Here is a 24426-nt window from a genome sequence, read left to right as displayed (position 1 = left end):
GACATAAACCAGCATAGTGAGATTTCTACAGCAGGCTACTTGCCTTCTTCAGGGTGCACACTGGTTGTGGAACTTCTCCAATATCATGGGATTTTGTGAGGGAAAGCAAAGGAATATGATTGATGATTGAATTCGCTGAAGTCATGGAATATCAGGGAAGTTTTCAAAATGGGTCACTTAACAGGAATCGACTGGAATGTATTTTCCAGCTTGTTTAACACATTTATTGAATTAGATGTTGGTTGTGAGCAGTTTCGCAGGGACTGTGAGCGTGATTTGTTTGAAGCTATAACCCTACTGATAAATCATCTCTGTGGGTTAGAAGACATAAAAAAACACACAAACACAATTTTTGTTTTGGAGGCAATGAGAAACCTAGATATTGAGTAGGCTCTGGCACGCCTTGTTTGTCTCACAGCAGAAATGTATTAGAACTTTTCAAAGCCTAAAAACACCATAAAGATTGAGAAGGGAACTTGAAATTTTAGGTCATGAAAAAGCTCCACTATAATGAAGGTCATGTAAAAGTTATTCACTTTGACATCAGGCCCAGGGTGGAAACCTTTATCCATCAATGTCCTTTGTGTTGCATAAGATCTGTTGACCAGCAACCATTGATTCTTATGGCCATCCCTGCAGTCTCCTCAGGAATAGCTCATTGTCCTGTCAGTGTGTATCGACTTGCATGTTGTCAAGCATAAGGCTTTCCCCCAGCCCCACAGAAAAGCTGGATGATGAATAGCTTACCGTAATGGAAATGAGGGAGGGATCAGTGAATTATCAGCCAGAATACGACTGACTTAAAATCAAATAATCTGCCAATTCAGTCAATCTATCCATCCAATTATGAATCAATCAAACTGACACCCCTCTCTGGCCCTTTGTGTCCGCAGGAAGGTGTTCTTCACGGACTACGGTCAGATCCCTAAGGTGGAGCGCTGCGACATGGACGGCCAGAACCGCACCAAGCTAGTGGACAGTAAGATCGTGTTTCCCCACGGCATCACGCTGGACCTGGTCAACAGGCTGGTGTACTGGGCCGATGCGTATTTGGCCTACATCGAGGTGGTGGACTACGAGGGCAAGAACCGGCACACCATCATCCAAGGCCTGCTGGTGAGAACAGCAATATGGGACACACCACACTCCCGTTATGCTCCTTTGGCAAAAAGACATTCTAAATACTCTTACTCTTACTCTTTTGTGTATGCCATACATATTGCTGTAAAAACTCTGCAGTGTGTTCTAGTTGAGGACTGTAGGTGCAGAGTTGTGCATATTATATATATATAATAGACCTTATCTATGGTTCTCCTGTGAATTGTCAGTAATGCGGTCTTTGCCAGTGAGCTATGGGCAGAGAGAAGAGGGTGGACATTTACCTTTTCATTAGAGCAGCTGATTAATAGCACTTGATGCTAAGGCTGTTGGTGTTGCTGGGCTGGTGAAGCACAGAGCCTCTTAAACCTGTTACCATGGCTTTTACCATTATCTATGGAGAAGTAATGGCCTTCATTTACTCACCGGGCCTAAGGGCAAAGACATGCACACACACAAATCCCCATCTCTTGTTTAGTGTGTGTGTGGGTGCGTGTGTGTGTGTGCGCATGCAGGGGCACTACTACATGCACATCTTTTGAGTAAAGGCTGAGAGGAAGAGGTTATTGATGTGGCTGAATATGGGCTGTTTTACTAAGAGCTTGTGTGTTTATTCTGGCCTGAGCTGCTCTCTTAAAGCTGCACTAGGCAAGATGTTTATGTAAAAATACACCTGTCTTATCAGCCTAAATCAAAAAGTGGGGCTCCAGTAGAGAAGAGCAGCTGATTCCCCCTTAATTGAAACCCCTTCGATTTGCCCTATTTGCCCAAATGAAATTCTGGTGTTGGGTATGGATACTTCTTCGCCCACAGAAAGTGATGAATCGAAATTTAAGATTAAAATACAAACTGTCACTTTAACCGCAGTGAGCGAGCGCTCCGTTCAGAGAAAGATGAGAAAGACACTCTCAGGTTTCCAGTCTTGTACTTAAGGGTGCCACAAATCCCCTCGGCAGACCATTGCTTTCCAGCCTAAGCTGCTAGCTCTGTGTATCGAAGCTTTTTCATTTTGCAAGCCTCTTCTGCTATATCTCTCTCTGGCCCAGTGAGCTCCACACAGCCTGATGTGCTAGCCCACAATGCCATGTCAGGTTTAAGGCTGGTGTTGACAATCCCTGTTGGGACCTTGAGTCACTGGCCTATGTCTGTTCAGACTCTAAAGTGCTTGCCTTCACTGCCCCAACTTCTGTCTGGGAGAGATTTTCTTGCTGCTTTGTTCTCCTCGGACAAAGGCAAGTTGTCCATGAGTTCAATCTTTTAACGAGCAAGGCAGTGGAGGCTTTCCTATAGTTACTCTCAGCTGCCAGACACTTCATCACTTGGTTATACCATAGTAGTATATCCACCTTGGAAAAGACTCACTTTGCATGAAGACCAGTTATGTCCAAGTGTTGCTGTGTGTGAACACAGTATATGGGATTTTAACCTCAGGTCAGGTTTTCAGGTGATGAGACTATTTCAACATGTGTTACCTCCATACTCCACAGGTCCTAAACAAATTACCTGACAAATAATAATTTGATGAATATTATCTAAGATCTTTTGAAGGTCTTAGAGACATAATTTTAAGAATTAACACATCAACATGCTGCTCACATGTAGTGAAACAAGTCTTGATTCAGAACCTTTTGTTTTTCTGAAAATGCTATTCATTAATTAGTGCGTGCAACATTATGTTCAAAGTTGTGAAACCACCAGACATCCATTGTCATTCAGAGTACTGTGTACTTGTACACACACACCCCTTTCAATCCTGTGACTGTAGTGTTGTTTTGGATCCCACCACCATCAAAGTTGCCCCCCGCAAATCTATTTCATGGTCATGTTTGGCAGCAGCTGCCTGCAGTGATTGTTGGGCTGTTAGAGTGAGTTCATTTATAGAAAATGGAGCCCTTAGCCCCGCTATGGATCATATGTAGAATTGTCTGAAACAAGCACAGCATTGACTGACACTTATTGAGTAGAGGAGTGCTCAAAGAGAATAATGAACTGTAGAGATAGTGGTTTTTCGTACCTTTGATTCAACACTTGATTCATCTCTTTCTCCCCTTTTCTCCCTCCCCTACCGCTCGCTCTCTATCTCTACTTTATCTCTTCTTTTTTTCTCTCACAACCCCTCTGTATTTCCTCTCTTTTCGTCACCCCTTCCCGCTTATTCCCTGCATCTGCCCACTTTCCTTCCTTTCTCTCTGTGAGATCGAGCACCTTTATGGGCTGACAGTGTTTGAAAACTACCTGTATGCCACCAACTCAGACAACGCTAAAATGCAGCCTAAGACCAGTGTGATCAGGGTCAACCGCTTCAACAACACAGACTACCAAGTCGTGACACGGGTGGACAAGGGAGGGGCGTTGCACGTGTACCACCAGAGACGCCAGCCCCCAGGTAGAATACACACACACACACACTCATGCACACGGCTGAATACTGTATCGATGCTTCTGGTTTTGTGACTTTATATTCCTCCTCCTTGGTGCCCAGTGCGTAGCCATGCGTGTGAGCCGGACCAGTTCGGGAAGGCTGGAGGCTGCTCAGACATCTGCCTGCTGGGGAACAGCCACAAGAGCCGCACCTGCCGCTGCCGCTCCGGATTCAGCCTGGGCAGCGACGGAAAGTCCTGCAAAAGTGAGTAGGACTCAGCCAATCTGTTCCAACAACTAATAAGGTGTTATATCTACTCAAACCAGCAGATCTTCTATCAGATTCTCCACACAACAACTCTAGTAGATAATTCATCTGCCTTTCAATAGACTCCCTGAGCATCACTTCCAGCACCTATGACTAGCTTGTGAGATTTTTCTCTCTCACCTGATGTTGACATTCAGCCTGCTGAATCAATGTATACATGCCTCCGGCCTAACTCTACATTGATTCCACTATATTGACCCAAAGCCAAGGGCAGCCAAGGTTGGATCAGAGATGCTGTGCTGCCCTGGGTTGTAGGCTGGGAGAGAGGTACGAACAAAAAAGCTGAGAAACACCATAAGCCACTTAGTCCAGCTCTCTAGCTCTCCCCTGACCTCTCCGTGAAGCAGCCAGACTGATTCAGCTCGCTCTGAGGAGTGTATTCATATTCTATCAAGCAATAATAGCAGAATATTGATGTGCCTCCTGAGAATAGCCTGCCCTTGAAAATGACACAAACGGGAATTGATTTAACTAAAGGCAATCTCTCGCTCATGCAACAATAACCCCCCTCCCCTCCTCCTCCCCCTCCCCCTCTCTGGACATAATTGAAAATCACTTAACTTTCATTAAGGGCTTTTGCTGATATCGCACATTATTTCCTTGTTTAATCAATACAGATTATTTGGAAGAATGCAGTTGTGAGTCAGCATTTCATTTCTTGATTCTTTGTCGAACAGAAATCGATAAAGAACAGGATATGTGCAGGTGATAGAATTTCAGTGTTTACTGCTTCAGGTGAATTCTGTTCATATGAATGCCGTTCTAAGCTGTATGGGCTATGCTTTTTTTCTTGGTTTTGCTTCAGAGCCAGAGCATGAGCTCTTCCTGGTCTATGGTAAAGGTCGCCCAGGGGTCATCAGGGGCATGGACATGAATGCTAAAGTGCCAGATGAGTACATGATCCCCATAGAGAATCTGATGAACCCCAGGGCCCTGGACTTCCACGCTGAGAGCGAGTTCATCTACTTTGCCGATGCCAGCAACTACCTCATCGGACGGCAGAAGATTGATGGAACAGAGAGGGACACCATTCTGAAGGAAGGTACAGTAACGGCAGCTGGTTGGACAGACAAAAGTAGTGATGCAAGAAGCCATATAGACTGAAAATACTGTATAGCTAAAACACTTTTTTTTTTTGTCTTTTTAACCTTTATTTATCCAGCTAGTCCCATTGAGATCTAGAATTCTGTTTTCCAAGCCTGGCCAAGCTGGCCAAGAAAGCAGCATCAAAACAAATAAAAATGAGACAACATTAGTAAAATTATACATAAGTAAAATACAGTTAAAGTCACATAAAAGAGAGAGCAAAATATTTCTTTCTAAATAAATGCTCCAATCTTCATTAAACAAAGTAAAGCCAGCTCCTTCCTATGTCCGCCACACTTGTGAAAAGACTCTGATTTTGGCGTGAGTGATGTTTATTCGTGTGCTATAGCAATGGGCTTCTTGTGTGTGTCCCAGGAATTCACACAGTAGAGGGCATAGCTGTGGACTGGATGGCTGACAACCTGTACTGGACAGACGATGGACCCAAGAAAACCATCAGTGTGGCGCGGCTGGAAAAGGCCTCACAGACCCGCAAAACCCTCATCGAGGGGAAAATGACCCACCCCCGTGCCATTGTGGTGGATCCTCTACACGGGTGAGGGGGGGGGCAGGGAGATGGAGGGAGGGAGGATGGTGTTTTTGTACCAGGGAAAGAGGATAAATGCAAGTGTGAGGTTGAACAGGATCCATGCCAAGAGTTGCACAGTCCATATAGAGGAAAAGGTAGGAAAGAGGATGACATTTTATGTTTAATCAGAGGTTGAGATTGTGCTGGCTTTGAGATGACTAGTTAATAAAGTCTACTGAAAATGTCAGTCTGTGATATGATTGGGAAATGTTTAGAGGCTTGAGGTGTGTGTGTGTGTGTGTGCACATGCTTATTTGAGTACGAGCAACACAAGGAGAGGAAAGAGAGATAATGGTAAGAGTTCATTGCTTTTGGCCTGCTGTCTTTGAGTCATCTCATGAGTCAACAAAACAATTGAACCGCTCTCTTCACTATCCACCAAACAAACTCTTATCTCTCTCCACTCTCTTTCTGTTTCACTTTTCCTCATCGCTTGTCTCTTTTTATTGTTTCCACTACTTTACTGCTCACCACTTTCTACCAGCGTTGCTTCTTTGACTGTCTCTCGTCCATCTCTCTTCTCTATTGCCTTTTTTCCATCTCCAGCAGTGTGCCTTTTGGATGTTTTGCCTCTATGTGTTCACCTTTTTACCATTCTTACCCTTATAATATATTGTGAAATTGAATGTTGTGTACAATTTCTGTCTACATACTGATTCCACACTCTTTTTTAGTGAAGTAGAGTGAGCGCACTGTGCATCACCGCTCTTTCAAATAGCTCTTAATCTGGATGTGTGTGCGTGTGTCTTGATGTGACCTCCCGGCCCCTCTCCTGAGACACACACACACACACTCGTAAAACACACACACACACACTCTTTGGATTGCTAGTGACAGGGTGATGTGTGTCCACACACTCCTCAGGGGAAAGGCACTCGCCTCCACTAACGCCTGTAATCAATCAGGCACAGCCACAGAGCGAGAGGGAAGAGGGACGAGGGGGAGAAATGTGCGGAAAGAAAAGAGGAAGGAACGAAAGAGAAAGAGACACAGGGAGAAAGGAATATGAAACATTAACTGTGTGAGTGACATTCCAGTGGAGGAGTGAATGTACATAGTTTTGTACAGAGTGGTGACAGCCAGTAGCTCCGCTGCACACAGGCGCTGCCTAGATCAGTGATGAGGATTGACAGGTGCTGAAGTAGCTGGTGACAAACACACTGGTCAGCCTATTGACAGATCAGATGGGAAATACTGTAGAGCCGCCACACTGGATCCCCCGAAGTCTGTGTGTGTGTGTGTGTGTGTGTGTGAAGTGTTATTCTCATGTGTACAAAATGAGGCTGAGTGATTAGTGCAGCAGGGAACAATGAATGTTGTGTGTTGTAGATAAAATATCATTGCCTTGGTAAATGCCAAGAGATTCTTTAGGCTACTCCACATTCTCCCTTTCTCTATCTACATCTATGATATCTGACGCACGAGCACACAGTTCAGGACTTTGTCCACCTTTCCGGCCGTAACAGCTCACCTGTTGCTCCCTCAGGTGGATGTACTGGACAGACTGGGAGGAGGACCCTAAGGAGAGTAAGCGAGGAAAGATTGAGCGGGCTTGGATGGACGGCTCCAACCGAAATGTGTTCCTGTCCAGCAAAACGGTGCTGTGGTCCAACGGCCTGAGTCTGGACATCCCCCAGGGCATCCTGTACTGGGTGGACGCCTACTACGACCGCATTGAGATGGTCTACCTCAACAACTCAGAGCGCAAGGTCAGCTCTCGCATTCATCAGGATTCTTTTACTGCACTCCAGAGAGAGAGTGGTTCAGTGGAATCAAAGCTGGGGATTATTCTGACAGGGTTAATGCAAGCTGGGAACGAGCTAAAAGGGAATGAGTTGGAAAATACTGTACATTGGAATATACATTGGAAAGTATATTCCAATATGGGTCATTCCTGGTAGCAAAGTTGATTTTTTTTATGGCCTGTGTGAGGGTTATATTTTGGTATGATAGTCAATACATGGGAGCTTTTCAAGTTTAACAATACTTTTTTGAGATGATCGATAAATACCTATTGGTACCAGCTAGTGATGGTGTACTGGTGTTGATTAAGAGGTATATGGTGTTGTTTTGCTGTGCAACAATGATTTATGTAATATTTTAATATTTGTAACTTCATAATCCAGAAATTGGTATAATATGGTTGAAATATAATAATTGGCAATTGTAGATGCCCATTATAGATGATCAAATGTCACTGACCAATGCATTTTTTTTAAATTGAAATAGAGCCTCATAGATTCTGTCCTGCAGGAGTTATTTTTTTCCACCATGGTTGCTAATTATCCCTTTAGCCTCCTATTGCATTGCTTTCAAATTGCCTTATCTGAGTGTAGCATTGGTTTATTAAGCCACATAATAATGGATAATGGATAATGCTTTTGTGTTTTTATATGTGTTTTTTTATTATTGCTAGGATATGGGTTCCCAAATATTAGCCAATTTCTGGTATTAAAAATGTCTGTGTATAGGGCTACCAGCATAATTAACTCAGACTTCACCTGTGGAACACAAAGAAGCTCCATCATCCACCTTGGCACCACCATGAACTAACATGCGCATGCTTTAAGCTGTCCCAGTGTGTTCCCAGACTGTTGTATATCTGAATGTACGGGGCTGTGTGTGTAGCTGTGTGTTTTCTGAGCATACTTTACCATCCTGTTGCTTTTCTCACATCACCAGACGGTGTACGAGGGCCAGGAGCTGAACCACGCCTTTGGTCTGTGCCACTATAAACACTTCCTGTTCTGGAACGAGTACCGAAGTGGCCGCATTTACAAGCTGGACACCACCACCAGCACTGCCACTCTGCTGCGCAACGAGAGACCACCCATCTTCGAGATCCGCATGTATGACGCTCAGCAGCAGCAAGGTAGTGGGCAGCACATCACACACAGACCAAACCATAAATTATGATGACCCAAAGACTTACAATATTGTACATGAGGCGTACCACTACCATGCTACTTGTGATTATTTTGTGATTGCATTAACCCTTATACCTGTACATCATGTGTGTTAAACTATAGGCTCTAATGCGTGCCGTGTGTACAATGGAGGCTGCAGCAGCCTGTGTCTGGCTATACCAGGAGGCAGGCAGTGCGCCTGTGCAGAAGACCAAATATTAGACCCAGCCGACAACACCAGCTGCAAAGGTAAATACAATGTGTGTGTGTGTGTATGTGTTTATGTGTTTGTTTGTTTGTGAGACTGAGGGATATTTCACATACTGGCAGCTTTGTCTCTGTGAATCCCTATGATGCGATGAGTCCATTACTTACATTAGGATTTATTGATATTGGGCAAGAACAGTCTACTTCAAAGATGAGTCAAGCTGTGTGTGAGTGTGTGTTTTGCTGTGAGTACCTGCCTATATATTTGAAAGCATGCAAATATATGTTTCAATTCTCATGCACTGAGCATTCACCTCAACTTTAGGCTTGGATAAGAGCTTGATAGATTCTGTCCTCAGCAGTTTTGACTGATGCTTTCCTACTTTTGTGATTGTGCTTCACTGCAAAAAGCCCCCGATTTTCTTGTTGTTGAAAAATGAGTCATTCAAAAGTTTATTTTGTTACTCCTACTTCCTCCCCTGCTTCTCTGTCGTCTCCTTTTATGTCTCTCTTTCGCTCACGCTCTCTCTTCCTTTTTTTTTCTCCCTCCACAGCCAACCCATCCTACATCCCCCCTCCTCAGTGCCAGCCTTGGGAGTTTGCTTGTAAGAACAACCGCTGCATCCAGGAGCGCTGGAAGTGTGACGGAGACAATGACTGTCTGGACAACAGCGACGAGGCTCCCGAGCTGTGCCGTGAGTTACTACGCACACACAGACAGAGAGACACACACACACACACACCCCTCATCTAACATGATGGTTTCAAAACAGCTGCCCCTCCTCTTTTTACTGAGTCAGATGACCTCTGGCAATTTGATTTGACGGTCTGATGATGCCAGGATGAAATGAGAGCTGACTCTGAGTCTAGTGAGTGTGTGTTTATATGCACTATTTTATGTGTGCATGTGAGTATGTGCTTGCGTGTGTGTGTGAGAAGGAATGTAGCAGCGTCTGTGGATCTGGAAAAGCTCTCTGTCTGTCTGTCTGTCTGTCTGTCTGTCTGTCTGTGGTCAGAGTGCAGACAGGTTCCCATTCCAGACAAAACAAAACGCTGTCCAAAACAGCTAGAATATCTGTCCTCTCTTTCACTAATTTGTGCCTCACATCTCTCCACTCTTTCACCTTCCCATTCCCCATCCATCCCCACATCTCATATCCCTCCTCGCCCTTCAATACGCCTTCTCTTCCACCCGTCCGTTCTCACTCCGTGATTCCCCTCCCTAGACCAGCACACTTGCCCCACTGACAGATTCAAGTGCCAGAACAACCGCTGCATCCCTCTGCGCTGGCTCTGTGACGGCGACAATGACTGCGGAAACGATGAGGACGAATCCAATACCACCTGTTCAGGTACACACACACACAGACACACTCCTGTACAGAAATCAGGTGGTTGTTGTACAGAAGCGGGACCTTTATCGAAAGCTAGGTCAATGCGCTGTATTTCAAACACCACTATAGCACCACTATAAGTCCTCTTGACATGATCCCAATAATGTTGTCTTGTAGCTCGCACCTGCCCCCCTAACCAGTACCCGTGTGCCAGTGGCCGCTGCATCCCGATCTCCTGGACATGTGACCTGGACGATGACTGTGGTGACCGTTCAGATGAACCCGCTTCCTGTGGTTGGTCACCTTATTCTCACATGTCACCTATCGGCCCGGGTGGTTTTATAGCTGTACACTCATTTATGACACTCATTTATTACAGCGAGTACACAGTTATTAAGAAGTGGGCGCTATATTATGTCTAAACTCTCTGTCTCTGTCTGTCCCCAGCCTACCCCACCTGTTTTCCCCTCACCCAGTTTACCTGCAACAACGGACGCTGCATCAACATTAACTGGCGCTGCGATAATGGTCAGTGTCTGTCCTTCATCATCTCTCCTCTTCCTCTCCAGTGTGCCTGTGTCCAGTGGCAATTCCTTCCTTCCCTCTGTCACGTTTTGTCTCTTGCCGCGCATGTTTGTCCGCCAGGCTCTTATTGGCTTTTGCTTTCCTTTGTTTGCGTGTGGAGGTTTGTGTGTTTTTTTACCTTTCTTTCCTGTCTTTTGTTGTTTTGTGTTGTTGGTTTTGTTGTTCCGTGTTGTGCTGTTCGCCCACTCCGCTGTCTTCCGTTGGTTTCTGTCTTTCAGAAAAGGATTGTGGGGACGGCTCTGATGAGTTGAATTGTCCAAACCCGACCGGTTAGTGCATAGATCAACATGCACCATAGCCATGACGCTAGCCTAGCTGTAGGACTGGCCAGTTAGGGCTGCTTCTCCACTAATTGAACATGGCCACAAGCAGAGGCCACTACTGCTGCCTGCTACGCATTTTACCTGCTTCACAAAGGGACAAAGACACACAGCTTTGGAATTGAATTAGACTTCAATAGTTCAAACTACATTACTCAATAGACAGAAAAAACTGAAAGTGTAGTTGCTGTATTAGTGATCAAATTTCTTATGGGTCACTCTCTTTAATTGGGTATATATTTAATAGAATTGTGATTATGACAAGGACTAGTTTGAGAATGAATGTATTTTACCTGCTGTCTTTGAAATTAGGTACTCTAGCAGTATGAGTTATACAGTAGGTTGTACATTTAATTAGTATGAGTCCAGAGGTGTTCGGGATGCTCTGCTGCCAAGCTCAATGTATCAGCGCTGGGTACATTCCCTCATGGTGCATGGTCTGATCTATGCAGTTTCTGTCATTATTATTTACTCTCTCTTCTCTCATATTCTATTTGATTTGTATTCCATGTTTTTCACTGTCCCATGTATTAATTGTAACAAAAGCAATTACTTTTCTGTATAAATGGTTTTTTTTTTGTATTTGTTTGGGTCAGTGGGTGCCTCATAATGTGTGAGAGAGTGTGTGTTTGACTGTGTTTGTGTTTCAGATAACGACTGTGGGGACAACAGTGATGAAGCAGGCTGTAGTCACTCCTGCTCCAGCGCTCAGTTCAAGTGTAACAGTGGCCGCTGCATCCCCGACTACTGGACCTGTGACGGAGATAATGACTGTGGAGACTACAGCGACGAGACCCATGCCAACTGCACCAATCAGGGTCAGTGTCACTTACAACCTGCCGATCAGGTTGGGTCCCCTACAGTTACTGAGAGATATGAAACTTCTTTCTGTGGCAGATTATTGTATGCAGGAAATGTGACATAACATTATATTTCTGCATTACAAAGCCAAGTGGTGTTGTCTGTTGGATTCTGTTGGCTATCATGTAGTTGCTGAGTATGTGGCGCTTCGCATGGGGCGGAGGCTACCATATAATTACATTATATAAAAAAACTCATGCATAATTACATAAAAAAGGAGTGCTTTCTGATTGGCCAGGAGGTATTTCTACAGCAACATTATTTCATCTTATCCCACAGCTGTCATGGTATTTGCACACCTTTCCTTATATCAGTAAAGAAAAAAAAAAGTTGATTTCAGTAAGCAATTTTAGCAACACATATTCATATCCAATTCCTTGCTACTATCTAATTCTCTCTGCAATTATGTTTCCAGGAAACTTGCTCTTCAAAAGTAATATACTGTAGTGTTGTATATGGTGCAATATTGTGGCTTGGTGTTGCCTTGGTGTTGACTTCCCATCCTCCATTCAGTATGGGAGGATACCATACCCTGTCATTAAGACAGTTGAAATAACTTAACTGTCTGTCAAATCTATAAACAGACTACCTGTTTATGTTTTGTGGTGCATTATTTGCTTGTTAAACTGGTGAAATCTAAATGGCAGTCATTTGTGGCCAGATTGCAAACCACCCTGCAGTACAGGATCTGGACCAAGAAAAAGGCAGCAAAGAAAAGCTGCGACTCAAATAATATAGTGGGAGTGGGGATTCATGAAGAAACACATCTTTATCTGCCACCCACACCGTGGGCTGTAACCAGAGGGCTACAGTTCCTGCCACCCGCCTCATGTGGTGCCGGCTAATGGGCCGGTACAGGGTTCAGCTCCTCCTGCGGAGCACACAGACTGGGACAGGCCTTCACACCATGGCTGGTTCACACTGCCAGCGCCTTGATTGATGGTCTATTATGACCAGTTGTATATGACAGGTTGTTTTGGCATTTATTCCTTAAAAAGCACTAGTCGATACTAGTCACTATTGTACTGCTTGCTATCTAATAAATACTAGTTTTAATTTAATTAGGTACTAGTGCCTAATTTTGCTTTTTACTGATCACCTTTCTCCTTTTACTAGTAACAATTTCAATAATTTAAGTACTGGTACTTATAGTTACTTGTGACTAAAATCATTTTTAGCATTCCCTAAAAGGCAGTACTTCGGCACATATTTGTTAGTAGTTTTTTTATTACTCACACAAGTCACTGTCTTTTCATCAGTTACTAGCAACTATTTATCAAAGCGTAAATGCAATTCCACTCGTCAGTTGTGAATAGGGACGAGTGGTTTTTCAATAATGACTAGTTTTTATTCCACGTGATACTATCAGCATTTTCAGTTTGACTAGTAAAACCTACAATTGTATGATCAGCATCTAGTCTTTTTTACCAGTCATTATCATTTGACAAGTATTTAAAAAAAATTGTCTAGTATTATTAGAAATGATACAGTGATAATTGTAGTGTGTTTATGGTGAAGCAATGAACCTCTAATTGCATCCTTGAATCAGTTAAATCCTTGCTATTGCTAAGACTTGTTGCCACCCAGTTCTCTGACAGTCAGATCCTCATTAGTTATTGTTTGCACAATCTTTTGATGAAGCACATTGTCCACGCTCAAGGCCCTGTGTCCTGATTTGATCAGTGCAGGCAACAACTGAAAGAAAAGGTCATTAAACTGTCTTCTCTCTCTCCACAGCCACACGTCCTCCTGGAGGTTGTCATACAGATGAGTTTCAGTGTCGGATGGACGGCCTGTGCATCCCCCTGCGCTGGCGCTGTGACGGGGACACTGACTGCATGGACCTGAGTGACGAGAAGAACTGTGAGGGTGTCACACACATGTGCGACCCAGCTGTCAAGTTTGGCTGCAGGGATTCTGGTGAGGGGATTAAAGTAATTCAGTTAAGATGTTTAAATGTAGGAAGTACATGAACTCTGTTTAAGTATTTATTCCCCTGTTTTCTGTCCCTAGCACGCTGTATCAGCAAAGCCTGGGTGTGTGACGGGGACAGTGACTGTGAGGACAACTCCGACGAGGACAACTGTGAGGCGCTGGTGTGTAAGCTCTCCCACCATGTGTGTGCCAACGACTCCACCATCTGCCTGCCCGCAGAGAAACTTTGTGATGGCACCGATGACTGCCCAGATGGCTCTGATGAGAAACTCTGTGGTAAGGCACTACATTACCCAGGTTGCATTTCAGCACAGGAAACTCCAAACCAGCAAGTACAGCTCTGCATGTTAAATCAAACAGGATTTCACAACAATTCTCTGCGGCTTTCTCTCATGTCAGCCATCCTTAAAACTTTACTCCTCTGATTTTCTCCTTTTCTCAGACCTGTGTTCGCTGGACAATGGCGACTGCAGCCATAACTGCACAGTGGCCCCCGGTGAGGGTGTGATCTGTTCCTGTCCACTGGGCATGGAGTTAGGCTCGGACAACAAGACCTGTCAGATCCAGAGCTTCTGTGCCAAACACCTTAAGTGCAGTCAGCGCTGCGAACAGGACAAGTTCAGTGTGAAATGCTCCTGCTACGAGGGCTGGGAGCTGGAGCCTGATATGGAGAACTGCAAGAGCACAGGTAAGGAAGGGAGGGGAAGCAATGAGGAGGAGAAGATTGGGGGATTGAGGGTAAGGGTGGGACAGATGAGGTTAATATATATATATATATATGAGAAAAGAGATAACTGAACAAAGACAATGTAGGGAACAGTGAAAGTGAAAAGACTGGCAGGGAGGATGAGAAATGACAGCTCATGATGGATGATAGTTGTTCAGCAGGGGGAAGAGAGAGAGAAGGGACTGGGCTCTGGGCTTTGTCAGGGCTGGAGATGGCGGAACGAAGGCTCCAGAGTCTAGAAGTGTGGTGTGGGTTTGGGATCAAGCAGAGGATAGGCTGCCCAGGCAGGAAACTGTGTGGTTGGAGAGGACGCACCATGCCAAACTGTGATACTTCTCTAGACAATAGAAAGAGAGGGAGGGGAGAAGGGAAGAGTTTAAAGACTGTTTTCACAAAAGGATGAGGACAGTCCTGAAGGGAGGAGAAGACAGGAGGGAAAAAGGTGACCTAAGAATATAAAAAAGACCTGGACATTGGTTTGTAGCAGTAATTAATCTTTTAGGGAAAGAAAGAATCTGAAATATGAAACTATAAAGTGAAGGGGAAATGGGCATGTTATTAAGGGGCAAGGCATGGAAAACAGGGACTACTCAATCACACTAAATTCGTTTTGAATTCTATCATCCATATAAGGATTATAGTTCTCTCCCACTAGCAACTAGCCAATGAGTAAACCTGAATTTATGATTCTGCCCTACACTCCCAGGTCTTAGAGACTAGCTACCAGCACCCAGTCATTCATCACACTGCCTGTCTGGCTGCCTGCTGGCTACAGATAACTCTGAACACTGTCTTATTTACGCTGCGTTTTAATTACCCAGGATTAGAGCTGTTTCCAACACACTGGACAAGCAGACAGTCACACACTGCAATGGAACGTGGTTGCGTTGCAGAGTTTTCCATGCTGTGGACCAGAGCTGTTCTGAAATATTTTGAGGGTCAATCAAAGGTGGCCAGCGAAGGGTTTTAACCCTTTAAGATCTGGTTGGTTCTCTTTTTGAGAATGGTCTTTGACTTTCCTCTCCTTCTCCGCAGATCCTTTCAAACCCTTTATCATTTTCTCGAACCGCCATGAGATCCGTCGCATTGACCTGAACAAGGGAGAGTTCAGTGTGTTGGTACCAGGTTTGAGGAACACCATCGCCCTGGACTTCCACCTCAGCCAGAGCGCCCTCTATTGGACTGATGTGGTGGAGGACAAGATCTACCGCGGGAAGCTGTCTGAGAATGGGGGTGAGCAATCGAAACCCAGTGGCAGATCCACCTGCTGAGTCTACTATGCTCAAAATACTGTATTTGCTGTACCACTTGCTGTGTTGCTCTTATCATTTAGGATTAGAATTAGACTTTTATGAGTCATTCAATTTCTCCAAAGATTTCACAATAGAGAATTTTGGGGATAGGAGTTTTGTTGTGCGTAAACTGTTTGTGTTTACTAGCCAACTGACACTGCCTGGCAGGCAAACTTAGAGTCTGCATGCTACAGTGGAGTGCAGCACGTACTGCCAGGCACCCTGGCTGCTGTTGCTAAGGGTGCTGGTGAACAGAAACGCAGATTTATTTATAGTCCTGCCAAAAAGGCACAAATAGTGAATCAAAACTAAAGTGCTACCTTCATAAAGACCAAACCAATCAATCATGACCTATCTACAGAGCAAGGCATGTTTGTAAGTCTGCACTAGAGTAGTGTAGCGTGTGTGTGCATGTGTTTGTGTGTGCATGTAGTTCTTGAGTACCACTTTTATCTCTATGTGTGCACACAAGCACATACATAAGTGTGTGTTTTCACTGCTCCAGACAGGATAATGACTCATCTCAAATGATTACACATTTCTCTCTGATTAGGGATCCAATGGAAAATGAATGGGTTGGAAAGAGGCTGGAAAATGTGCCTCTAGCTCTGCAAGGCACCTCTTCTTGAGATTTTTTAAAGGGCCAAATCCTATTCATTTTTGACATAGGGGAAAAATAAAAGGAACTAGACATGATCCAGGAGCACCGAAATGACAACAGCACTGGTCTATTGTCATTCCAGTGTTGGCTTGTTTATGTTTTCATTTAATGGATTGAAGACATATTGAGACATATTGTCTCTCAAATACAATGACTAACCTTTTGATGAAAAGAATAACAGCGTGTGATGTTAGTTTTGAATGCAAATTGTTTAATCACATTTGCATCATTTGTAAATATTGGAGCAAAATGGATTAGTGCTTTGAGTTACAGTACGATCTGAAATGTTGTAAAGGTTTCCATCAGCAAGTTCCAGCCCTCAAAAGCTGTGTCTTTATACTGAAAACTGACATACTCACAAAAAATGCTTGTTGAGGCTTTAACCCAGCAGGACACATTCTATCATTGGAATAGTATGTGACTCTCTTACAAAACTTCAGTGTCCTGAAAGAATGTATATTTCTGGAGCAGCATGACAAAACAAGTCAAAGATGACTGGATCAGAATTCTCCAGTAGTTTCAACTAAAGATGGATGGCACAAACGCATTTAACTCAACCTCATGCTAGCTCTTTCTTTCCCACCACGCTGACCGTCTCTTCTGTCCTATTTCCTTTTCCTCTCAGCTTTAACCAGCTTTGATGTGGTAATCCAGTATGGGCTGGCTACCCCCGAGGGCCTGGCAGTGGACTGGATAGCAGGGAACATCTACTGGGTGGAAAGCAACCTGGATCAGATCGAGGTGGCTAAGCTAGACGGCACCATGAGGACCACCCTGCTTGCTGGGGAGGTGGAGCACCCTCGAGCTATCGCCCTGGACCCCCGGGACGGGTAAGTACTGCACTTCCTACAGAACCTGCTTGTAAAGAGAACACTTCTACAGCAGAACTACTCAGTTACTAATAATGATTTAAAAGTTTAAAGGTTGAATGTTTTGGTCGCTTGACTTGACTGATCCTTGACTGATCCTCACTGATCCTGGACCTACCCTAAATGTTCTAATGAGGGTAGTAGGTGTAGTGTTCATTAAATAGCTGACCCCACCTGCATGTTGTGGCATGATGCTGCAGGATCCTCTTCTGGACAGACTGGGATGCCAGCTTGCCGAGGATCGAAGCAGCATCTATGAGCGGAGAGGGCAGGAAGACCATCCATAAGGAAACTGGCAATGGAGGCTGGCCAAATGGACTCACTGTGGATTATCTGGAGCGCCGCATCCTCTGGATCGATGCCAGGTCAAACAGAGGGCACACACACACACACACACACACACACACACACAGAAATACACGTTTGATGCATGCATCTTTTAGCTATACCCAGACCTCTCAATATTGTCATTCGATATCGTACAATACCCAGGTCTGACGCTATTTACTCAGCCAAATACGATGGTTCTGGGCTGATCGAGGTTCTGAGGGGGCATGAATATCTGTCGCATCCCTTCGCTGTCACCATGTATGGGGGAGAAGTTTACTGGACGGACTGGAGGACCAACACGCTGGCCAAGGCAAACAAGTGGACAGGAAACAATGTCACTGTGGTCCAGAGAACCAACACACAACCTTTTGATCTCCAGGTCTACCATCCATCCAGACAGCCCCAGGGTGAGACACACACACACACACACACATGCTGCAATCTTGTAATTTTGGTCCGGTTCCATGATAGCCTGTTATCCAGTATGTGGCCAAAGTGACCCAGAATACTAGCCTGTAACTAGCCTGTTCTGTCACAGCCACTGTGCTCATTATGAGTGACAAACCCTAGGAAGAACTATGAATATTACATATGTGAGATTTATGAGATGTGAAGTACGTATATTTTACTATTTCTCTGTCTTCACTTCTCTCTCTCCACTTTTTCTCCACTCCAGCTCCTAACCCATGTGCGGCTAACGATGGCATGGGACCTTGCTCTCACCTCTGTCTCATCAACTACAATCAGACTTTCTCTTGTGCCTGTCCTCACCTCATGAAGCTGGGCACTGACAAACACACCTGCTATGGTAAGCGTGCCCACACACACACCCACACCCACACACACACACACACACACACACACAGTTATTGTAGAAAACATACTCTTTGACTACCCTCTGAGCTGGCAGATTATCTTTTCCCCTGTGCTTGTCTTGGCAAAACTGTAGTTGAGTACTACAGTGTAATCCCTATCCTTGCAGAATTGTTTATTTCCATTTGTGTGTGTGTGTGTGTGTGTGTGTGAGAGAGAGAGATAGAGAGAGAGAGAGAGAGGATTAAACAATCCAGACTTTTTTCACTTTGAGGTGGTATTGCTGCGACAGCTTGGGTGCGCATTGGAGTGTCTGTCTGTGAAAGTGAGAGTGAGCCTGTTTATTCAGTGTGTGAGTTTAGTATTCAGGGCAGCACTTTCTATTATCTCCAGAGGTAATGGAATGGAGAGCCCCATTCTGTCTGATGCAGGCATCAGCCACAACTCTCCACATTCACCACCTAGTCTGGCCTGGCCGATACAGGCTGTCTGTGTCATTACTCTCTCTCTCTCGCTTTCTTTCTCCCTGTCTATCATTTGAGCTGCACACAGTCAAACGATAAGGCTGTTGAGACCAATGCCAATGCAATGCATCAGCACTGATTGAATTCACTCACGCAGTCATGGCTGTGTTATTGAGTTAGCCAGCCAAACACAATCACTGGAGTCAGAGATGCAATTGGATGAACTGTCTGCTCGAGTGGCAAGAACAATAAACAGATTCACCCACGCTGCAACCAACCTATCCACAACTCTGGCATTGGTGTCGTTTGTCGTGGCGTTTGCCCTTATAGAATTTTTTATATTAAGCCTTTTGACTGGAAGCTGCATTTAACTCTTGATTACACCAATCCAGCGCTTTTGACTGTCTGCTGAAGCTTGGGAGAAGTCCTGTAGGATGCATGTGAACGTCTCCCTCTCCCCCGCAGAGTCTCGTCAGTTCCTGCTGTATGCTCGCCAGATCGAGATCAGAGGGGTGGACATCGACAACCCGTACTACAACTACATCATCTCCTTCACTGTGCCGGACATCGACAATGTGACGGTGGTAGACTACGACGCCATGGAGCACCGCATCTACTGGTCAGATGTCCGCACCCAGACCATCAAGAGAGCCTTCATCAACGGCACTGGAGTTGAGACTGTGGTCTCCGCTGGTACGGAGGAGGCAACACAATAAAATGCACACTATTGTATATTGCGTTACACGTCCATGTAACGGTCCTGGGTACAAATCTGGCATGTCATCCCCTTCTCTCCCAATCTTTCCTGTCTCTCTCTACTTTAAAAAATGCCCCAAAAATAATCTTAGCAAAAAAGGCATTATCTGTTTTAATACAGCATGAATGAAAATGTCGATTCATCACTGTGTTGTCTATCCACCCTCAGATCTGCCCAATGCGCACGGCCTGGCAGTAGACTGGGTGTCCAGGAACCTGTTCTGGACCAGCTATGATGCCAATAAGAAACAGATTAATGTTGCCAGACTAGACGGCTCCTTCAAGAATGCTGTCATCCAGGGCCTGGACAAACCACACTGTCTGGTGCTGCACCCAATACTGGGGTTGGTCTCATACACACACACACACACACACACACACGCACACATGCACACACAGAGCTGTCACACCAAGATCAATGAAACCCTCAGAAATGGCTCTCAGACACCCTGCTGATTTCACCTTCAGCCCACAACACTAACACAGACAGAACACACACACACACACATACTGTACACATGGTCTGGCTATCAAGCTCCCTACTGTTTGCCGTCTGCTGTGACAGACAGTGTAGTTGGGTATAGATGGTGGCCGACCTCTGACAGCTTTCTCACTCAGGAAGGGCTTCCAATTTTTCTCCCGTCCTCTTTTTCATCTTTCATCTTTCATCTTTCTCTTCTCCGTTCTCTCTCTTCCTCCATTTTTGTTTTGAAAGACAGCTCCTGTCCTCAGAGATAGACTATCCGTGAATTATTTACACGCTCGCTGTCTCTTTCTGCCTCTCTTTCTGTTTCTCATTTTCTCTTACACCTTGTCCCCTCCTGTCTCATTTGCCGAATGCCCGTCTTTCTCCTCTCTTCTTCTCTCTTCAAACCTCATCCCCTCAACTCCCCCAAGAGAACCTGGCCAGGGCCTCTCCTCTTACCGGCGGATCAGAGGCAGGCCATCTGTGTTTATGTATTTTCTTTAGTCCTGCAGGAATATGTGTGCTTGTGAGTGCTTGAGGCGAATGAAGAAAGGATATTTTCTTAAGAAATGTCTCTGCCTTTTTGTCTTTTTTTTGTATACTCCTTCCTCTCTTTGAACGACTTAGCCTACTTAAGCAGAGGAATGTTTCCGATCTGAGCATTGTTGGCATGGGGGAAAATGAGAAGCAGATGCTGGATCCATATGCTGGGGCTGTCTCCTCTTTCGAACTGGCACACAAACACACTGCCCAAAATGAGTCCAGGAGTGGGTGGGGGCAAAGATGGAGTCGGGGAGGGCTGAACTCTTTGTATGTGTGTGTGTGTGTGTGTGTGTGTGTGTGTTTGTATGTGCGCAAACACGAGACAGTGGGAGTTTAAATGGTTTGCAGAAACTTTATTTAAATGCATGTTAACAAACAATTGAAGGGTGCGGTGGAAGTGGTTGCTTTTGGGAGGAAGTGGGGGATGGGGGCAGAGGATAAATACCCCCTAAACACAGGCTAAACACAGTCTAAACACAGTGACACGCATGCTAAAGCAATCACATTGTCCTATATATGTCCTATGTATGTTTGTGTGTGTGTGTGTCCATCCATCCATCCAGTACTTTGTCCAACTTGAAGAGTGAGGAGCTTGTAAGCAAGAGAGGTGTTTATCTCTGTGTGTGTGTGTGTGTGTGTGTGTGCACGCGTGTGGGTGCATGAGTTGGAGTTGGGATGGCGAATTAGAGGCATTTTTCAGATGCTGAATTGAATGTTCTGAAATATAATTTTAGTGGGTCTCTACTCTCCCGCTGGCCAGCTCAGCCATATGTTTTCTGCTTCACCTAACCTCATCAGCTTCCACCTGCACACTATTGAACTTGGTTGAGCCTTAAATGGAAAGTGACACATTGCGTTTGATGAAACACATTCATATTCGAGTCACGTACATTTTGGTATCCATTGCAAACTCAATAATCTACCGCTTCTGTACGAAACTTAAAATTCCTCCCTAAAGTATTTTATAATCAAGTGATCGTGTTACCAGGAGGCTTAATGACTGTTCTCACCACTGTAAATTGTGATATAAAATGCTAGAAAATGCTTCAAAGGCTATAAAAATCTTCCACCAGCTGTGGCATAGCTTTGCTGATTCTCTCTGCCCCGTCTCCTTTAGGAAGCTCTACTGGACAGATGGGGACAACATCAGCATGGCCAACACAGACGGCAGTAACCGCAGCGTCCTGTTCACCAATCAGAAAGGCCCCGTCGGTGAGTGACTCTCAGACGATCGGTGCCTTACCTGTCCTCTTCAGACCTACTGTTTTGATTCGTCTTTGAGGACAGTAAACCCTGGGTGTGACTGCGTGTGAGGCAGCACACCCTAGTGGCAGGGCAAGTCCTTACACCCCAGCTCTTCCTTTGTTTTCCAGGTCTCTCCATTGACTTTGACAGTGAGCAGCTGTACTGGATCAGCTCAGGAAACAGCACCATCAACCGCTGTAAGATGGACGGCTCTGGATTGGAGGTGCTGGAGGGGGTCAAGGGCAAACTGACCAAGGCTACTGCTCTGGCTATAATGGGTAGGTCTCTTCAAAGCTGTTGTCCATTTAAGTCAGTGATGTTTTTTTCCTTGCCATATTCAGTCCCACAGTAGAGAATGAGAGGAAGGGCAGAGAGAAAGTTGCCATGATATACACTACCACTATCACATTTTAGAATAATAGCAAAGACATCAAAACTATGAAATAACACAAATGGAATTATGCAGTGACCAAAAAAGTGTTAAACAAATCAAAACTATTTTATATTTTAGATTCTTTAAAGTAGCCGCCCCTTACCTTGATGGAAAGGCAAAGGCTTTGGAAAGAAATTCATACATAGGCATCAACTTCACTATTTACATTTGTCTAAGAAACAAATTTCAAGCATTTAAGCATAAGCCTTTAGATCAAAATGGTTTTAAGATAATGAAAAACATAGAACATTCAATCAGGTGTTTGACGGGTAGTTCATATAATATAATAGATATGAACTCCAATGGACCATGTTGTAAATGCGTGGTATTTGCATGCCTGCTGCATGATGGAGTGGTATCACTGTCACTTTCACTGTTGCTCCTGATGCTTAGAATGTTAGAGTTGGTTCTAGTGGAGAGTGTTGACCATGCTGCCATGCTGTATCCTTTAGGAGACAAGTTGTGGTGGGCGGACCAAGGCACTGACCAGATAGGAACCTGCGATAAGAAGGATGGAGGCAACTGGAAAGTCCTGAGGAACAGCACCTCCCCCATGATGCACATGAAGATCTACAATGAAACTGTGCAGAAAGGTGCAGGGCCGGCTGCCACACGTCATGTTTTCCTGAGTCTATACAACATTTGTTTTGGTCAAATTGCTGGAAAAAGCAATGAGTAGCAATGTGCAAATGAGTGCTCGTCTCATTTAATGTGTGTTTTGCTTGCTGTGTGTGTTTGCCTGTTTATCTAAGCTTGTGCACATCTGTTTACGTTTCTGTAACTGCTCTTTGATTTGTTTTGTGTATTTGTTCTGGTGCTGTTGTGTTCCCAGGCACCAATCTCTGCAGTAATAACAATGGAGACTGTTCCCAGCTGTGTCTCCCCACCTCCCCCACCACCCGAGCCTGCATGTGCACTGCAGGATACAGCCTCCGCAGTGGGCAGCAGTCTTGCGAGGGTAGGATACACACGTGCATTTTTTTCATTTTTTCATTTCAGCCAAATTTGAATTAAAAAAAAATATGAAATTAATAAAGGTTTCATGCATAAAGTATTTACTCTCAAATTTGATGCAACACGAAATTTGAAAAGGTCAAAAGTGGTTTTGGTTTGTTGTAGGTGTTGGCTCTTTCCTGCTGTACTCTGTGCATGAGGGCATACGTGGCATTCCCTTGGACCCCTCGGACAAGTCTGACGCCCTGGTGCCAGTGTCCGGCACGTCCCTGGCTGTGGGCATAGACTTCCATGCTGGTAAGGCTCACCACGCCCCTTTACAACAAAGACGTTTGGGATGGAAAGCTTACTATATTTTTCTAGAAGGTTAGATAAGGAAGAATTACCCTGGCATGAAAGTATTTTGTCTCTTTGATGTAGCTGGAATAATAGCTACATTCCCTTTTTGCATATAGTTGGAGAGATAGGGGTTGTGTACAGTAGGGATGTAAACAAATACGAATACATTATTCGGAATGCACAAATAATGCAGTCTCATGCATGCTTTCAGCCTTATCCCGTTTGGCCAAATGAATAACATGTCAAATTTATAAATACAGATACCAATACAGATAAAGATAGTGGCACTAAACAGATATAGATAGTGGTGTTGCGTTACACCCCTACAGTACATTCAGTTCAGCTCAACTCCAATATATATCTCTCCCTTTCCCAGACAACGACACTATCTACTGGGTAGATATGGGCCTCAGCACCATCAGCAGGGCCAAGAGAGACCAGACCTGGAGAGAGGACGTGGTCACCAACGGCATCGGCAGGGTGGAGGGCATCGCCGTCGACTGGATAGCAGGTGAAAGACACTTCAGACATGTAGGCAAACATGCAGCAACGTACATGGCCCCAGTCATAGAGTTAAAACACTATCAGTAACACATACTGATATCCCGTGTCTCACTCTTGTTCTCAGTGTAGCCTTTCTCTATCACTTCTGCTCACTCAGTCTGTCTCTGTGTTTCTCTTTCTCTCTCTCTCTCTCTCTCTCTCTCTCTCGCACTCTATTGCTCTCTCTGTGGGAGATGAATTGAAAACAATGAGGATGAACGGGCCTATTGCAGAGTGAGAGAGAGCAGGAAAGAGAGGGACAGACACAGAAAGAGACAGTGAGAAAGAGGTTATTAGAGTCACATGACTGTAGCGTGGACAGCTACTGACTCCATGTTAACTAAAAGTGACTCCTGTCTGCCTCATCCAATGTCATCCATA

General features: G+C 44.7%; 1 protein-coding gene across 1 annotated transcript in view; it reads left to right on the top strand.

Moving 5' to 3' along the window:
* The window catches only part of LOC139927315 (low-density lipoprotein receptor-related protein 1-like), a 91771-nt gene that overhangs the window by 41122 nt on the left and 26223 nt on the right, over positions 1 to 24426 (top strand). The window contains exons 8-36 of the mRNA XM_071919378.2: positions 894 to 1116; positions 3295 to 3484; positions 3581 to 3724; positions 4593 to 4829; positions 5249 to 5429; positions 6949 to 7171; positions 8145 to 8334; positions 8492 to 8617; positions 9130 to 9270; positions 9802 to 9927; positions 10087 to 10203; positions 10357 to 10437; positions 11465 to 11632; positions 13413 to 13595; positions 13689 to 13886; positions 14053 to 14298; positions 15373 to 15570; positions 16916 to 17120; positions 17360 to 17524; positions 17652 to 17896; positions 18166 to 18297; positions 19232 to 19459; positions 19692 to 19866; positions 21649 to 21743; positions 21905 to 22054; positions 22662 to 22802; positions 23042 to 23167; positions 23329 to 23460; positions 23879 to 24013. Coding sequence (XP_071775479.2) covers positions 894 to 1116; positions 3295 to 3484; positions 3581 to 3724; positions 4593 to 4829; positions 5249 to 5429; positions 6949 to 7171; positions 8145 to 8334; positions 8492 to 8617; positions 9130 to 9270; positions 9802 to 9927; positions 10087 to 10203; positions 10357 to 10437; positions 11465 to 11632; positions 13413 to 13595; positions 13689 to 13886; positions 14053 to 14298; positions 15373 to 15570; positions 16916 to 17120; positions 17360 to 17524; positions 17652 to 17896; positions 18166 to 18297; positions 19232 to 19459; positions 19692 to 19866; positions 21649 to 21743; positions 21905 to 22054; positions 22662 to 22802; positions 23042 to 23167; positions 23329 to 23460; positions 23879 to 24013 — 4901 coding nt within the window. The remainder of the gene's footprint in view (positions 1 to 893; positions 1117 to 3294; positions 3485 to 3580; positions 3725 to 4592; positions 4830 to 5248; positions 5430 to 6948; positions 7172 to 8144; positions 8335 to 8491; positions 8618 to 9129; positions 9271 to 9801; positions 9928 to 10086; positions 10204 to 10356; positions 10438 to 11464; positions 11633 to 13412; positions 13596 to 13688; positions 13887 to 14052; positions 14299 to 15372; positions 15571 to 16915; positions 17121 to 17359; positions 17525 to 17651; positions 17897 to 18165; positions 18298 to 19231; positions 19460 to 19691; positions 19867 to 21648; positions 21744 to 21904; positions 22055 to 22661; positions 22803 to 23041; positions 23168 to 23328; positions 23461 to 23878; positions 24014 to 24426) is intronic.

Source organism: Centroberyx gerrardi, chromosome 5 (genome assembly GCF_048128805.1).
Source record: "Centroberyx gerrardi isolate f3 chromosome 5, fCenGer3.hap1.cur.20231027, whole genome shotgun sequence".
In the NCBI taxonomy this organism is placed as follows: domain Eukaryota; kingdom Metazoa; phylum Chordata; class Actinopteri; order Beryciformes; family Berycidae; genus Centroberyx; species Centroberyx gerrardi.
This window is presented reverse-complemented; position numbering and strand designations above follow the sequence as displayed.